Source organism: Mobula hypostoma, chromosome 3, assembly GCF_963921235.1.
Source record: "Mobula hypostoma chromosome 3, sMobHyp1.1, whole genome shotgun sequence".
In the NCBI taxonomy this organism is placed as follows: Eukaryota; Metazoa; Chordata; class Chondrichthyes; order Myliobatiformes; family Myliobatidae; genus Mobula; species Mobula hypostoma.
The window spans coordinates 13,795,476-13,813,940 of NC_086099.1; the positions used below are offsets into that span (position 1 = coordinate 13,795,476).

At 40.0% G+C, this 18,465-nt stretch overlaps 1 protein-coding gene across 5 annotated transcripts in view; it reads right to left on the minus strand.

Annotated features, from left to right (window-relative positions):
• Positions 1-1,974: 1,974 nt before the first annotated feature.
• The window catches only part of atp8b1 (ATPase phospholipid transporting 8B1), a 182,791-nt gene continuing 166,300 nt past the window's right edge, over positions 1,975-18,465 (minus strand). For all 5 annotated transcript variants that reach the window (XM_063042668.1, XM_063042669.1, XM_063042670.1 and 2 more), the window contains 7 exons: positions 17,974-18,256; positions 14,042-14,265; positions 12,449-12,532; positions 12,095-12,340; positions 8,213-8,351; positions 6,375-6,505; positions 1,975-2,908 (listed from right to left, as the gene is read on the minus strand). In XM_063042668.1, the coding sequence (XP_062898738.1) occupies positions 2,684-2,908; positions 6,375-6,505; positions 8,213-8,351; positions 12,095-12,340; positions 12,449-12,532; positions 14,042-14,265; positions 17,974-18,256 (1,332 nt within the window). In that variant the 3' untranslated portion in view covers positions 1,975-2,683. The remainder of the gene's footprint in view (positions 2,909-6,374; positions 6,506-8,212; positions 8,352-12,094; positions 12,341-12,448; positions 12,533-14,041; positions 14,266-17,973; positions 18,257-18,465) is intronic.

Consider the following 18,465-nt stretch of genomic DNA (forward strand, 5'->3'; position numbering starts at 1 on the left):
TATGTGCAAAGAATATCCATGGATGTTGGGGTGGCATGCACCATGGAGGAGGATTGGCGAGGGCAAGGGCTGGTGGCCCTCTGGTTCAGTAAATGCCCTCAAGTTGGCATGTCCCAAGATCGGATGACCACATAAGAAGGGGGTACAAGGGCCAATGACCATCTGAGTCTCCAAGTTGGTGCATTTGGAGTGCAAGGCCTGGAGTTTGGGTTGCTATCATCATCTAGTTTTGGAGTTGATACTAAATAATGAAAGCCTGAAGATCGATCTGAAGAACAGAAGTTGAAGGCTGGTGGCCGAAGCCCTGGTTCTACAAATCTGAAGTCCACCGGGGAGCTTAGAGGCCCGCTGTCTGAGAGTCCACTGGAGGCTGCAGGCTGGAGGCCCAGAGGCCTGTCGCGCTGTGGGAGGACTGTCTGTGTGCGTGAGAGTGGATAGGAGGGAGGAAAAGGACTTGCTTTGCTGTTTCCTTCCACCCACTTTCTGCAAGGATCACTCCCTACGTGACTCCCTCATCCGCTCATTCTTCCTGGCACTTATCCTTGCAAACAGAACAAGTGCTACACCTGCCCCTTCGCTACCATTCAAGTCCCCAAACAGTCCTTCCAGGTGAGGCGACACTTCACCTGCTAGTTTGTTGTGGTTGTCTGCTGAATCTGGTGCTCCCAGTGTGGCCTCCTGTATACTGGTGAGACTTGATGTAGATTGGGATACCACTTCGACGAGCACCTACCAGTCCGCGAGAAAAAGTCGGATCTCCCGTTTGCCACCACCCATTTCAATTCTACTTCCCCCTCCCATTCCAACATGTCAATCCACGGCCTCCTCTACTGCGGCAATGAGGCCACACTCAGGTTTGAGGAACAAAAGTTATATTCCATCTGAGTAGCCTCTAACCTGATTGCATGAACGTCAATTTTTTGAAACCCTTTCACCATTCCCTGTTCTTTTTTCCCCTCTTTCACCTCATCTCCTTACCTACCATCACCTCCGTCTGGTGATCCTCCTCCTTCCCTTTTTTTAATGGTCTTCTATCCTTTCCAGCCTTTAATCTCTTTCACCAACCAAATTCCCAGTTCTTTGCTTCAGCCCTTCTCCCCTCCTGGTTTTACTTATCACCTTGTATTTCATTCTCCCCCCCCCCCACCACCCCGCCACCTTCCAACCCTGACTTCTCCTCTTTCTTTCCAGTCCTGATGAAGTGTCTCAGCCTGAAACATCGACTGTACTCTTTTCCATAGATGCTGCCTGGCTTGCTGAGTTCCTCCAACAAGCCAGGCACCCTGTTGTTGTTTCGTTGTTTGTTGTGTTCTCTGTTGTCATGCCAAGCATTGTGGACGTGCTACATTGGCACTGAAATGTATGGTGACACTTGGAGGCTGGGTTGCCCCCCAGCACATCACTAGGTTCTAGTACAAAGGACACATTTCACTGTACATTTTGATGTATATGTGATAAATGTATCTCAATGCAGTGAAATCTAAACTCCTATGTACAAACAGTTGTGTGCACATATTTAATGTTGTTTGGGTAGCAGAAAAGCAATGGCAAAGAAACTTTTTTCTGTTAGATAAAAGAAAACAATTTAAATTAATTGATAGTTATTAGCTTTTTTGAAAAAATTAAGGCAGTAAATATGAACCAAATAATTAATATAGCTGCATAAATTAACCTTCAATTAGCTAAGTCAAAAACATTTTTTCACTAAGGAAAACAGATTCCTGTCACTCGGTGACTTGAGGAAAAAAATGAAATGAAAATCCAACTAATTCCTAGTTTCAGACAATGCCAAACTGTTTTAAATGTGATCTGATAATCTTGCAGTTTTCCTTGGATATAACGAGTAGTGATAACAACAAGGTGTTAAAGGCTAAAGATGTACATTTCAGATTTCTCGTTGATTTTGTGATTTAACAAAAAAAAGCGCATGCTGGATTAATTGAAGAAAAACAGCAATAAATGTTATATGTTTACTTGTCCTTATTTAATACAGAAAAACACCCTGAAAAATCCATTAAATACAGACATTTAATGCTTCAAGGCAAATACATTTGTTTAAAAAGTTCATAAGGAGAAACATTTAAACTAAATATTTAATAACTTCTGGAAAAAATATTTAAGAACTTAAGATCAGAAAATAAAAATGGCAGTGCAGATTTTAAGTGATCTTTCATAACTGGACTTTAGAGTTTGAATAGTGGGAAAAAAATCAGAATTTTATAAAAGATTTAATGCCATCATATTTGGTAAAGTATTAAAGGTGAAACATTTTGTATTCACAAATTGAATAAAAGTTGAGTAACTTACATGATGTAAACATGAAAAACACAATCTAGTCAGGTAGTTTCTGCAAGTCCATAAAACAAAATTCTGTATCACTTTATTACTCACAAAAGTCTCAAATGAAAATCCATAAAATTTCACCATGTAGCAATAGGAGAACAATGCTTGGAAACCAGGTTCATCACCTCTTGATGCTTAAATATAGTGGTTGGCCCCTGCAGATTTCCTCATCTTTCTTTTGTGCAAATTAGGAGGATCCCAGATACCCCATAGTGTGTGAAAGTCATGTTATTGAATGTATTGGAAACTTCCTCCAGTCGATCCTGAGATTTTTTTTTAAAAAGGTTGTTTTCCTTTCAACAATAAAATAGTCACTGACAAAGTCATCACAATGGGGACTTCATCTTGTATTGGCACCAGCTGTTTCCTGCGTCCGATTGCTGATACGTAGTTCAGGGCGCGCTTTCTTACGAATACTGCGACCTGAAGAAATTAGATCAGCATATCCTTGTTGATGTGAAAATGCATAGGCTGATCGACGAACTGATGCATTCCGTTGGAAAGCAGTTGGCCGACTTGGTTTGGGCTTCGGTTCAATCTCATATTTTTTGCGGTTCATTTGAATCTATTAAAAACAAATGATATTACTTAAAACACTGAGCCTCATCTCCTTGTAGAGATAATTCAAGTATAACAGAGCTAAGATAATTAAGACCATAAAATATAGGAGTAGAATTAGGCCCAGTGGCCCATCGAGTCTGCTCTGCCATTTTATCATGGCTGATCCATTTTAACTCTCAGCCCCAATCTCCTGACTTCTCCCTGTATCCATTCATGCCCTGACTAATCAAGAATCTATCAAACTCTTCCTTAAATATATAGAATAATTTGCTCTCCACAGCCGCCTGTGGCAAAGAATTCCACAGACTCACCACTCTCTGGCTAAAGAAATTCTTCCTCATTTCAATTCTAAAAGGATACCCCTCTATTCTACTCTATCCTCTGGTCCTGGACTCTCTCACCATAGGAAATATCCTTGCCACATCCACTCTATCAAGACCTTTCACCATTTGATAGGTTTCAATTAGGTCACCCCTCACTCTTCTGAATTTTAGTTAACTCATTGTATCCATGCTGTCTAAAATGTAGGTGCTAAGTTAGTTGTATTTCAATGCCCTCTACATATCATGGATCATCCCAATATAAGTGATCAATGTTTCTAATTTCATTAGCCACTGCAATTTTGGATGAGAAAGATTTTCCCCATTCAGCACCCTTAACCATTCCCTTCCCATCTTCCAAATCTCAACACAAATGCTGCTTCCTTTGATGTAACATTCCTCCTACATAGCCCTCCATTTTTAAAGTCATAGAGTTATAGAAAAGTATAGCAGAGAGACATGCCCTTCGGATCATCTAGTTCATACCAACCCATTTAAATCGTCTATTCCCACTGACCTGCACTCGGGCCATAGACCTCCATATCCCTGTACCTATCCAAACTTCTCTTAAATGTTAAAATCAAGCTTGCATGCACCACTTCTGCTAGTGGTTTGTTCCACACTCTCACAATCCTCTGAGTGAAGAACTCTCTCCTTGTACCCTTAATCAATGCCCTCTGGTTGTAGTCCCACCTAACCTCAATGGAAACAGCTTGCTTGCATTTGCCCTATCTATATCCCTCATAATTTTATATACCTCTATCCAATCTCCTCTCAGTCTTCTATGTTCTAAAGAATACAGTCCTAACTAATCCAATCTTTCCTTATAACTCAGGTTCCGTCATTCATTTTTTTTCTATCATCTTAGCCTATCTAAGAGTTTCTTTATTTCGCTATTGTATCTGCCTGTTCCATTACCACTGACACCAAATTAACCACAATAGCCATTTATGTCCTGGGTAAAATCTATGGCTGTTCACTCCACCTGTGCTTCTTATCTTCTTGTACACCTCTATCAAGTCACCTTTCATCCTCCTTTGCTCCAAAGAGAAAGCACTAGCTGGCTCAAACTATCCTCAAATGATATACTCTCTAGTCCAGGCAGCATCTTATAAGACCAGGGCAAGTATCCTGTACACCTTTCTATAACCATCTCTTCCACCTGTCCTGCTATCTTCAAGGAACAAAGATCATTCACTCCCTCATTGTCAGCATTTATTCTCTTGTTTGCATTCTCCAAACTTATTGGATGTTAATTACTTGAGACTGTCCACTTTTTAAAGCAAACAGTATTAGATTAGCAGTCTAGTCTTCCAGAACAACAACTGTAATACAAGAATAGTGATTGTAAATTTCCTCTTTATGTTTTGTTGAACAGAGCCTAGATACATTTTCTCTACTTTGGCAATTTATCCACCTTTAGAGATACCAGTCCATGTTTTCTTTGAAATCAAGATGGCGACACACGAATACAGCAGCCACTCTGACTCCTAACAACGGCAACATTTCTTGTCTTGTTTGTCTTTTCTTCTACTGAAAAATGCTACTACTGTTTAACTGCGTTGCTACATTTTTAATGATATATTTTTAACTTATTTATGGTAATATTTTGATTTATATGTGTGTGTGTGTGTGTGTGTGTGTGTCACACATACAGAATCATATGACAATAAACTTGAACTTTATATTAATCAATTTTCTGTGCAGAGTATTAATTTAAAACTGGTGCAGAGTATTAACTTAAAACTGTAAATCATTCCTATCTCGACACTTGGGCTACCACTTAACATTCCACTAAATGTTGCCCACCAGTTGGCAAGACACAAAAATAAAATCAAACTAAGCACTTGGATCTAGTTCTAGAGGGTTAGAAAAGTAAAATAAAGATGTTGTGTTAAACTTGTATAAGTTCTGGTTTGATGTGTATCCATTTCCATTTTTTGAGCCTTCTCTATATTTTGTTCATTTCTCTTTTCATCCTTCTGCAGTAGCAGTTCAGCTTCACTCATTGATAGTCTGTTGAATTCACCGTGTGAATGAACCACAATCCAAAAGGTACACCAAGAAAAGGAACTTTTGCCTTAAACCAACTCCATAATGAAAGGACAACCTGCAGGAAAATTACTCCAAAGTTCAGACTGGCCTTCCTATGTTCTTATAATCCTCATTCAGGTCAAAGCCCTTATTGCCTGCAGGTCTACCAATTAGAAACAGAAGTTGGGCATTCAGCTCCTCTAGCTATATTGTACCATTTAGAAACATAGAAAACCTACAGCACAATACAGGCCCTTCCGCCCGCAATGCGATGCTGAACATGTACTTACTTAGAAGTTACCCAAGGTTATCATAGCCCTCTATTTTTCTAAGCTCCATGTACCTATTCAGGAGTCTCTTAAAAGACCCTAACATATCCGCCTCAGTGAGCCCTTGGTGAGCAAAGGAAATGCTTCAAAAGATAGCATCAATATCAGCCTGAAGAAATTCAACATTACGTCTAAAAACTAGGCATATATTACGTTCAATAGACACAGCTGAAGGAAATCTGTTCAACAGGGAGCTGGCCCTCAGGAGAACGACCTCTGCTTTGCCGCAGAGAACAAGTGGCAGCCATGAAAGGAGAGACTGAGCAACCAAAAGACCCGACCACTTATCACAATCGCCACTTACTCATGCCTACACTGCACCAGAATACGTGGATCCTGGATCGGCCCCTGTAGTCATCTGAGGACCCACCCAATAGATAATCCCTTAGGAGAACATCAAACTCAAAAACTCGACTCGAGTGATCACACCACTGCTAACTATATTCAGAGCTCCTGCTTCCAGCATGCCTCAGAAAGGAATTACGACACTCAACACCCACAGAAAAATCTGCTAAAATGGATAACTTTGAAACAATCACCCTTAGATTCTTACGTGAAGGGATGTATCATCTCAATATCTATCCTGTCACTGCCATTCATAAACTTACAAAGAGAACTTCTCTGTAAATTCATGATTTAGTTATTTGCTCTTTTATTTTTGTTAACAAAGCACATCAGATGAAAATAAAAAGTTTAATAGATTCTAAAAATGAATTGTAATTGTCTTTATGTAAGTTGTATGAGGATAAAGTTATTGCTCAAACTGCGGGAGCAACTAGTTACTTACTTTATCTGTTTCTGAGGGGCTCAGAACCTGAGACATGAAACGAATAGCAACAACAGGGAGGAGACAGATTGCCACAGTTAAGATGATAGTCAACCATAGATATGGCTGTCGAAGGGCATTAGGAGCTGCACCTGTGAAGAAAACAGTTATATTATTACGGCAGTTCAATTTTAAAAAAGTGCATTTCTCTAACCAAATTTTGTAAATTTCACTACCCATTTTTGCCTTTTGTTTATTATGATAAATGTCACATCTGTTAGTAAATTTAAAATATCTACTTGGATTTTGTTTAGTTATTCTTTGATGCAAAAAGGTAGTTGGAAAGAAGTCGTCTGCAGCACAGAAACAGGCCCTCTAGTCCATCCCAAACTATTATTCTACCTAGTCCCATCAACCTGCACCTGGACCATAGCTTTCCCATCAATATAATTATCCAAACTTCTTTTAAGTGTTGAAATCGAACCTACATCCATCACTTCCAGTGGCAGTTCGTTCCACATTCTCACCACCATCTGAGGGAAATAGTTCTCCCTCATGTTCCCAAAAAACATTTCACCTTTCACCATTAATCCATGGCCTCTAGTTCTAGTCTCACCCAATCTTAGTGGAAAAAGCCTGCTTGCATTTACCCCCTCCATACCCCTCATGGAAGGAGAAGATGGTGCCATGACAACAGCGTGCATGGCCTCTCTGGTGAATGATATCTGTAATCTGTCAAGTAGGGGACCGTGCACAATTCTGATTTGATGGAGACAGACGTGAGAGCACGGAGGAACATCTGGAAAACTTCTGAAATGCCCGCTTCGCTGCTGCTGCTACTGTTTGGTAACCGGAATCTCTGGAGCAGAAGGCCCCAAATCCTCGGCTTTGCTTGTTTCAGCAGCCAGGGCTAGGTCGAAGGCGCTCAGCAGAGGATGGTGCTCAGGAGGCTGTATTGGATGGGATGGCCGGAGGCTCGAAGTTTTCAGACGGACGGACTCAGTGTCGGCTGTGGTCGGCTGCTTCCAAGGCATCGGCAAGTTGACGGTGCCTGGAGGTTTATGGCAGGGAGTTTCTCCCTTTTGCCACCTGCTATTGGGGACTCGGGAATCGATCGACTCGGGGACTTTGAGACTTTTTTTTACTGTGCCCATGGTTTGTTCTTCATCAAATTATGGTATTGCTTTGCACTGCTGTACTATATGTTATAATTATGTGGTTCTGACAGTGTTAGTCTTTGGTTTGTCCCGTTTTCTGTGATATCACTCCGGAGAAACATTGTATCATTTCTTAATGCATGTATGCATTTCTAAATGACAATAAAAGACTGAGTGTTCTCATAATCTAATTCTCCTACACACCAGATTGCAAAGGCCCAACCAATTCAACCTTTCCCAATAACTCAGGTCCTCAAGTCCTGGCAAAATCCTTGTAAAATTTCTCTGTATTCTTTCAATCTTATTAATATCGTTCCTGTAGGTAGGTGACCGGAACGGCGTATAAAAATTGTCAGCCTCAACTCAGGATTTCCAAATATTTGTACTTATTATATGTAATATTTTACATTTACTTACACTAAATTTCATCTATTTAGCTGCCCACAGCTGGATTTTGTATAGATCTAACTGTATTGATTTTGCTGTCTGAACGTTTTCAGCCTGCACCCCCCCCCCAATTTTGTGCCATCTGCAAATTTTATTAGTTTATTTGTTTTGTACTTATCCATATCATTAATGTGAATTAAAAATAGCAGCGGCCCCAAAACCCATCCACATGGAACTCCACTTTTAACATCTTTTAACTATTGGAAAGTATTCCCTCACTTCAAAAACTGTATAATACTTCATAATGCTACTAACCAGTAAACATAAAGGTCGACGGGAAGAGGATATGGATTCCTGCACTATGAAGGTCAAACATGATTGCAAAATAAAACACAATGCTTCCGAAGACTGAAAAGGCATTGACAAAGGTCCAGTAAGAGGTGTCCAGAGCAATCTGGAAGAAAATAGTTAAAATATTTGAGACAAACATTCTGTATTGAATATTCTGCATTGAATACGCTACAAAACATTCCGAGCAAAACACAAAATGTAGTTTTTGATTATGTAATGTTGGTCTTGATGAAGGTTCTTGGCTTGAAACATCGACTCTTTACTCCCCTCCATAGATGCTGCCTGACCTGCCGAGTTCCTCCACCATTTTGCGTATGTTACTTTGGTTCTGCCATCAGCTGTCTTCAATAATGAAGCGCACAAATCCAGGACTTCATTGCCCTCTGCATGTCCTCCCTTTGTTTCCCAGTATAACGCTCAAAGAATATAACTGTCATCAGAATATCCTTGCCAGGGAGCTACATCCTATGTTGTAGGATGTTATATAAATGACTACAAACAAAGTTGAGAACTTAACATCTTTTCTCCTCTTATGTCTTTTTAGTTGCCTTCTGTTGCTTTTTAAAAGCTTCCCAATCATCTAACTTCCCAATATTATATGCCCTCTCTTTTGCTTTTATGCTATTTTTGACTGCATTTGTCACCCACAGTTGCCTCATCTTCCCTTTAGAATACTTATTCATGTTTGGTATATATCTATCCTGCACCTTCCAAATTGCTCTAGAATCTTCAGCCATTGTGGTTTTGCCATCATCCCTGCTAGTGTCCCCTTTCAATCAACTTTGGCTACTCCTCTGTAACAAAAGGTCAGGTAGAAAGGTCAAGGGGTTGGGGAGGCTCTGTTGATTTAAAAAAAAAATGAAATCAAATCCTTAGTGACAGAGGATCAGAAGATGTAGAATACTTGTGGGAAGTATTAAGAAACTGCAAGAGTAAGAAAACCCCGACAGGTGTTATATACAGGCCCCCAAATAGTAGCCAGAATGTGGGATACAAATTACAAAGGGAGATGGAAAACGCATGTAATACGGGCAATATTATGATAATCATGGGGGATTTCAATATGCAGGTAGAAAGGTAAAATCAGGTTGGTGTGCGATCCCAAGAGAGAGAATTTGTAGAATGCTTATAAGATAGCTTTTTAGAGCAGCTTGTTGTTGAGCCCTCTAGGGGAAAACAATTCGAGACCGGGTGTTGGGTAGTGATCCAGATTTGATTAGGAAGCTTAAGATAAAGGAACACTTAGGAGACACTGATCATAGTATGATAGAATTCACCAGGCAGTTTGAAAGGGAGAATACAGATGAGAGAGGAGCTGGCCAAAGCTGATTGGAAGGGAACACTAGCAGGGATGACTGCAAAACCGCAATCGCTGGAGATTCTGGGGATAATTTGGAAGGTGCAGGATAGATACATCCCAAACATTCTAAAGGGAGGATGAGGCAACCATGTCTGGCAAGGGAAGTCAAAAACAACATAAAAGCAAAAGTGCGGGCATATAGTATAGCAAACATTACTGAGAAGAGGGAGGATTTGGAAGCTTTTAAAAACAGAAGGCAACTTAAAAAGCTATAACAAGAGAAAAGACAAAATATGAAGGTAAGGTAGTCAATAATATAAATGAAGATACTAAAAGTTTATCAAACGTATAAAGAGTAAAAGAGAGGTGAGAGTGGATATTGGTCTGCGGGAAAATAATGCTGAAGAGTTAGTAATGGGGGAGAAAGAAGTGGCAAATGAACTTAAGTATTTTATGTCAGTCTTCACTATGGAAGACACTAGTAGCATGCCAGAAATTCAAGAGTATCAGGGGGCAGAACTGAGCGCAGTTGCTATTATTAAGGACAAGGTTCTTCAGAAGCCTAAAGGTCTAAAGGTAGGTAGGTCACCTGGACCAGATGGACTGCACCTCAGTGTTCTGAAAGAGGTTGCTGAAGAGTACATGGCAGCACTAGTAATGATCTTTCAAGAATCATTAGAATAACCTGCTATTTACTCGTCAATTAGCATCAAACCTGTAAGGTTGAGCTATTCAATTTTCAATTCACACCACCCGGTTCAAGAACAACTATTACCCCTCAAATATCAGGCTCTTGAGCCAAAGCAGATAACTTCACTGCACTTCATTTGCCCTGTCATTGAAGTGTTCCCACAACATATGGACTTATTTTCAAGGACTCTTCATCTCATGTTCTCAATATGTATTGATTATTTATTTATTATTATTATTATTTCTTTTTTTTTGTATTTGCATAGTTCATTGTCTTTTACACACAGGTTGAATGTCCAAGTCGGTGCGGTCTTTCATTGATTATATTATGGTTGTTATTCTATTATGGATTTATTGAAGCATGCCCACAAGAAACTGAATCTCCAGGTTGTATATGGTGACATAAACGTATTTTGTTAATAAATTTACTTTGAACTTTGAAGATGGTTCAAGGAGAGAGGGTAATGGGAAAACAGCTCCCTGGCTGTTAATATTGTCCGCCCTTTAGTATGGGCATGTGGCCAAGTGGCTAAGGCATTGGACTAGCAACGTGAAGGTCGTGAGTTCGAGCCCCAGCCGAGGGAATGTGTTGTGTCCTTGAGCAAGGCACTTAATCACACATTGCTCTGTGACGACACTGGTGCCAAGCTGTATGGGTCCTAATGCCCCTCCCTTGGACAACATTGGTGTCGTGGAGAGGGGAGATTTGCAGCATGGTCTTCCATACAACCTTGCCCAGGCCTGTGCCCTGGAGAGTGAAGACTTTCCAGGCGCAGATCCATGGTCTTGCAAGACTAATGGATGCCTTTACTTTTCTTTACCCTTTATAATTTAAACAGGATGCTCCCTTTTTTCCCCCAATGTTTCAAAGGCCATTGTATTAGTGGGTTAACTGGTCACATGGGTGGCACAAGCTCACTGGGCCAGAAAGGCCTGTTACTGTGCTGTATTGCTAAATAAATTAAGTAAAAAATCTTCTTGTGATACTAGCATAACCAAGTTATAATCTGTGTTTGTATACCACATCTTAATCAGTAAATAAAAAGTCTCCATTTCTTACAGTGCATAGTCTGGATGTTAACAAAATATATATATTTTGCTATAACTTATCCCAAGGCACAATGCTTTTAAATTGAATGAGGTATTAAAGAACATGAAGACAATCCAAAAAATAACAAACGCTAAAATGTGGTGTAGGACTATAATTTACTTAAGAGCTCCACCCTGGTGTATCAGGACACAACATGATGTGATAGCAAGTTACAGGCGAGGGAGGAGGTTCCAAAGCGTATGTATTTTCCTTTGCTGATGTCAGTCAGAGCTACAAACAAGATATGTTTGGCCTTGACAGCTTTGGGCAAGGGTGGAAAGGAATTAAAAAAGCAATGCTCAGTGAAACCCAGGGTGACATAGTAGTACAACAATGAGTGTAAGGCTTTACAGTGTCATCGACCGAGGTTCAATTACCACTGCTGTCTGTAAGGAGTTTGTAACGCTCTTCTCATGACCATGTGGGTTCCCTCCAGGTGTTCTGGTTTCACACACTTTCCAAAGACATATCAATTAGGGTTAGTAAGTTGAGGGCATGCAATGTTGGAAGCCTGGCAGCACTCGTGGGCTGCCCCAGCGCATCCTCAGACTGTGGAGGTTGTTGACGCAAACATTTCATATTTCGATGTACATGTGACATTTCTACTGGAAATCATGCAGAATAAAGAAAGGATATTGATATTGACCTCACATTCTCAAATGCTGCTACCACTGGTAAGGAATTCAAGGGCAACTGCACTTCAGATCATACCAAGAGTATATAACTTTGGAAAGATAGTGGAAGAAATCATGAAGCATCTACTTACCTGGAAATTCACAGCTATAATTAGAGCGGAGGCTGTGGTGACTGCAAATGACTGGTAATCTGTTGGTGCTTCACCATTTTGACCCATTGTTTGAAGGAAGGCTCCATATGGTATAAAGAAAATTATCATGGATATAATAATACCATGAAGCAAACTGAGAAAGAACTTTGTAAAATTGAAGTACGAGCCTTTTTGCCCTGGTATATAAAGCTTCGGAAACCGAAGACTCAATTTATCGTTGACATCCTAAAGAGAAGGGCAAAGAGGGGAAAACCTAGTTAAATAGAAAACTGTAATTGAAATCAATAAAGATGCACAAAACACAGTGGTATTGAACATTTGGATGGAACGTACCTGATCAAGCACCCCAACCACCAACACTGGAAGACTGGAGTACAGAACATTGTATAGTGTGATAAACCAATTCTCATATGCAGTCTGTGATTAAGAAGACAAAGGAAATACGAGATTTATTTACCTCTCTAACTTCTACTAGAAACATAAGAAATTAAATGTCTATTTCAATGCATAAAAGTAAACTTATAAAAACTTATATTTACAAATTTGAACATTTAGTCTGTGCATGGAACAATTAGCAACTACTGAAATTATAAAAAAAATTATTTTCTGCAAGCATAAAAATTCAACACAGAAGTCTATGTCATCATATACTATCCTGAGATTCATTTTCTTGCAGGAATTCACAGTAGATCAAAGAAATACAACAAAATCAATGAAAAATGACACCCAAAAAACTGCCAAACAAACAGTTTTGAGCGGATTGAAGCCCTGTACAACATGACCATTCCTGCTCAGTGAATGACACCAATATTTAAATAGTCCTTGATGCCAGTACAGACATTGCCACAGCAAGCCACTAGGTGGCTAAGTTAGAAGTTAACATGTTGGGCAGTAGGGCACTGAGGAGTGTGGTAGAACAGAGGGATCTGGGAATACAGATCCATAATTCCTTGAAAGTGGCATCACAGGTAGATAGAAGTTGTAAGGAGATCTTTTGGCACATTGGCCTTCATGCATCAAAGTAATGAGTACAGCAGTTGAGATGCTATTTCAATGTTGTGTAAGACATTGGTGAGGCCAAATTCAGAGTATTGTGTGCAGTTCTGTTCACCTACCTACAGGAACAATATCAATAAGACTGAAAGAGTGCAGAGAAAATTTGCAAGGCTGTTGCTGGAACTTGAGTACCTGAGTTACAGGAAAGGATTGAGTCAGTTAGGATTTTATTCCTAAAGTAATATGCATAAAATGCTGGAGGAACATGCAGCAATGACGGAAATGAATAATCTGGCAGAGGATGAAATGTCAGACAGATCCATGACAGCGTGTAGCAGTATGATTGGAGATTTGATAGTGGTATACAAAATTATGAAACGTATAGGGTACATACAAGTGGGCTTTTCCCACTTAGATTAGGTGAGACTAGAACTAGAGGTCATAGGTTAAGGATGAAAGGTGCAAAAATTAAGTGGAACCTGAAGAGGAACTTCTTCACTCAGCCGGTGGTGAGAGTGTGGAATGAGCTGCCAGCGGAAGTGGTGCATGCTTACTTGATTTCAACATTTGAGAGAAATTTGGATAGGTACGTGAATGGGAGAGGTATGGAGAGCTGTGGTCCAGGTGAAGGTTAATGGAAGTAAGCAGAATAATAGAATGGCATGGACTAGATTGTCTGAAGCATCTGGTTTCATTGCTGAGGTGCTCTATGACTATGTACATTGTTTAATTTTTTTGGAAGCTAAATAATCATTTTCCTTTACCATTCTAACATATTTTTTTCTGTTTAGTGAATCTTTCCAACTCTTGATACTGAGAGAGCTTTCTAACATTTGCCTTTACCGTGAGATTAAAAGACAATTAAAAACATAACTATTACGTTGCAGAGCTTTTTTCAAAAGAGTCAGTTTTTAAAAAAAATACTTTTACCTGTGCAGAAAATCCATTGAAAAAGGAATACCAGAAATGCACTAAAGTAAATGCAAAGTTTTTGTAGAAGAAGTACTTTAAGAACTTGCACATGCGGATGTACGACCACCTTCCATGAACCAAGAGCAGTCGCTGAAGGAACCGAAACTGTCCAAAGGCATAGTCACTCGACATGACAGCCTGCATGCCTTCCTGGCCACTGATTCCCACTCCAATGTGAGCAGCTGTAGCATTAGATAAAAGTCTAGAGTAATTTCAAACTTCAAGTAACTTACACAACGTTTTAACAAGTGATCAACATGCTCTCCAACCACTAGGTATTGGTGCATTAGGATCAAGGACCAACTTTACTCGCCATATACACTCAGTTGCCCCTTTATTAGGTATACCTACTTGTTAACCAGCCAACCATGTGGCAGAAACTCACTCCATCAAAGTATACCACTATCAAATCTCCAATCATACTGCTACACGCTGTCATGGATCTGTCTGACATTTCATCCTCTGCCAGATTATTCATTTCCATCATTGCCACATGTTCCCCCAGCATTTTGTGCATATTACTCTAAAGGGACCTTTTGGAAAAGGCAGTTTGCCGGTTGGGTTCATCTGCAATGGCTTTTCCTGCCCATTACTTTGTCCTGGACGCGTACAAGTCTCGTGGTGCTGATAAATCGCAGCCAGTGACCTTTTCTGCCAACTTGACAGTTCATTTGAAGTTCTTGTGCATTGTCAGAGGATGTTACACCAATCCAGACAATAATGACAAATAAGAGGATGCTCTCTATATCTGAAAAAAAAACTCGTTTCCAAAAAAAAAGCTTTAAACATTTTGCTTTTTCTTCTTATTATTATTGATATACTGTTTAGCTTGGCTAATAGTTTGACTCTTATTACACATATTGATATATTGACTTGATTATTTTAATGTATTTTGTTTTGTTGTCGATTTTCAATAATAATTAATAAAAAGGTTTAAAAATGACTCGTGTTGCATACTTTCGATAACAGATCTGTCCAGCCCAGTGAAGCTGTGCCACCCAATTACACATGTGACCAACTCACTGATACGTCTTTGGACTGTTGGAGGAAACCAGAGCACCCAGAAGCAGCCCACGCAATCACGGGGAGAACAGACAAACTCCTCACAGAGTGATGGACTTGAACCTTGGTCCCTGGTACTGTAATAGCATTTTGCTAACTCCTAGGCTACCCTGCCACCCATGCAATTTATACACTGCTTTCAAACATGCGATCAAAATGATTTCCTACCAATATTTTGTTTAGCACAGTACTGGTACTGAAATGTACCTTGTGTTGTATAGTTTTAATTTCATAACATTTAAGTGAAGGATTAAAATCTACTGCTACCAATTCTGGAAAAATGAAAACGTATAAACTAGATGATATCTAGTTAAAACTGGATGTTCGTTTATATGGATTCCACTGATATAAAATGCTGTTGAAATGCGCAGTGCGTGTGCTATGCCAAGCCGTCCCATACCCTTGATCTTATGGAGATGGCACCCATTAAAGTGATGAGCATGGGTTCCATCGCATCACAGTCTGGTGTGGAGGGGCAAATGCAAGGGATTGGAAAACGCTGCCAAGGTTTGTAAACTCAGCCGGCTCCATCATGGGCACTCGACTCCCCAGCAGCCAGGACACCTCCAGAAGACAATGCCTCTAAAAGGTGGCATCCATCATTAAGGACCCTCACCAACCTCTTCTCATTACTACCATCAGAGAGGTGGTGCAGGAGCCTGAAGACCCACCCACATTTTAGAAACATCGCCTACCATTCTGCCATCAGATTTTCGAATGATACTTATAATAGATTTTGTGATATATGTTGGTCATAATAAACTTGAATCTGATTTTTCTGAATTGTGGCGGGGGTGGGGGGGGGTGGGCAGGAAGCAAATCCTCCTAGGGCAGTTGGAACGTAGAACAAAAATTAATACCCAGGACATTGGTTCTGTAGGGCACCTTTGGTCTTTTCAAAAGAGGTAGAACTGCAAAGATTTTTAAAGCTAATTTTGTGAAGTGAAATAATTGAGGAGATTGCAAGCCAGCCAAACAGCAGATCTTCAAAGCAGCTAGTCACATTGAAGCCAAAATGGACAATATATTTTGCACCCAATCTAAAAAGGACAAAAATTAGGTTTCTGATTCATAACACAATTTATAACAATACTAAGATGAGGGGGCATAATGTAAAATAGACTGGAGGAAAGTATAGGGGAATGTCAGAGGCAAGTTGTTGTTGTTTTTTTTTATATAGAGAGTGGTGGATGCTTGGAATAGCCTGGTGGGAGAGGCTGATACGTTAGGTACATTTAAGAGTCTCTTAGGTTGATCTTAGGGTAGGTTAAAAGGTTGGCACAATATCTTGTGCAGAAGGGCCTGTACTGTTCTATGCGCTGCTCTGAAGTATGTTCCCCCATTTTCTAACGATGAGCAATTTTGCATCAAATTTAATTTGAAACTGAGTCTAAAACAATGACACAAGGTATTTTTGATGTCAATAAAATTGAGAGAGTATAGAGTTTTACTAAAATGTTGCCTGGGTTTCATCTCCTAAGTTACACAGAAAGGTTGAACAAGTTGGGTCTTTATTCTCTGGAGCGTAGAAGGTTGAGGGGGGACTTGATAAAGGTGTTTCAAATTATGAGGGAGATTGATAGAGTTGACGTGGATAGGCTTTTTCCATTGAGAATGGGGGAGAATCAAACAAGAGGACATGAGTTGAGAGTTAAAGGGCAAAAGTTTAGGGGTAACATGATGGGGAACTTCTTTACTCAGAGAGTGGTAGCTGTGTGGAACGAGCTTCCAGCAGAAGTGGTTGAGGCAGGTTCGATGTTGTCATTTAAAGTTAAATTGGATAGATATATGGACAGGAAAGGAATGGAGGGTTATGGGCTGAGTGCAGGTCAGTGGGACTAGGTGAGAGTAAGAGTTCGGCATGGACTAGAAGGGCCAAGATGGCCTGTTTCCGTGCTGTAATTGTTATATGGTTATGTGGTTATATTTTTGCAGCTACTGGAAATCCAGAGCAATACACACAAAATGCTGGAGGAACTCAACAGGTCAGACAGCATCTGTGGAAATGCATAAACAGTCGACGTTCCGGAGCGTTATGGGCTGAGTGCAGGTTGGTGGGACTAGGTGAGAGTAAGAGTTCGGCATGGACTGGAAGGGCCGAGGTGGCCTGTTTCCGTGCTGTAATTGTTATATGGTTATATGGTTTCGTGCTGAGACCCTTCGAGAGGACTGGAAAGGAAGGGGGAAGATGCCAGAATAAGGAGGTGGGGGGAGGGGAAGGAGAAAATGTTAGAGAGTGAAGCCAGGTGGGTGGGGGTGGGGAGGGGATGAAGTAAGAAGCTAAAACAATTATATAAATATTATAATTTTCTTTCCTTTTTTAAAAAACACTTTTTATAATGCTGGTTATATTGTAAATAAGGGTATTTATTTATTTATTCACACTTTATTGAATACCTGCCCTTTAACCTCTAACTTTATAAGTACAATTCTTTTCTTTATTTTATTTTTGGTGAATGTTTTTTTGTTACATGTCGTGCCCTGACCAACACAGCACAGCAAACTGTTAATACATGTAAACGTATACGGTGAATAAAGTTGATCCTTGATCTTTGTTGGAATTCATATAACATGAAAGACATCAAGAAAAATATGACTAAAAATATTAGGTTAAAGTAAGAACAAAAGAAACCCATTTCAATTCATTGGGTAATGAATTGAGGTCAAGTGATAGGGTATACAGTGGATTCTGGTTAATAAGGCCATCGGGTAACCCGGGCAACCACTTATTTGGAACAGTACTCAAAGAACAAAAACTAATTGAGAAAATAGCTCAGTCTCAATGGGCCGAATGGTTTAATTCTACTCCAATGCCTCATTGCACTCACTTTTTATCATGTTAACATCATTAGCTCCATCTCCAATTGACAGTGTAATTGCTTTCTTGTATTTCTTCACCAAGTTGACAACCATGGCTTTCTGCTTAGGAGTGACGCGGCAGCAGATTACAGCCGAGCACTGACATGCCAAATCCACAAAGTCTCTCTGCCTCTGTTCTTTAGCAGCTTCATTATTTTGATCCATCTCCATTTGCATCTTCTTCTCATTCTCAGTTTTTGGTCGCTTGAACCATTTCTTTTTTCTTACTTTCTTTTCTCTGAGTATTTCATTCTGGAAAAGAAACGCACAAAGAAATGTGGGAACTGGACTAATCACTCTGGCCAATCAAGCCTATACTCCTAATTATTCTTCCTCCAGCTAGTTAATCTGATCAACCCGAAGCAACAACACCCAAAATGCTGGAGGAACTCATTCAGGACCTGGCCTGAAACGTCAACTATCTAAGGAGGTGTAAGGCACTCCTTCCCTCTGCTAGCCTT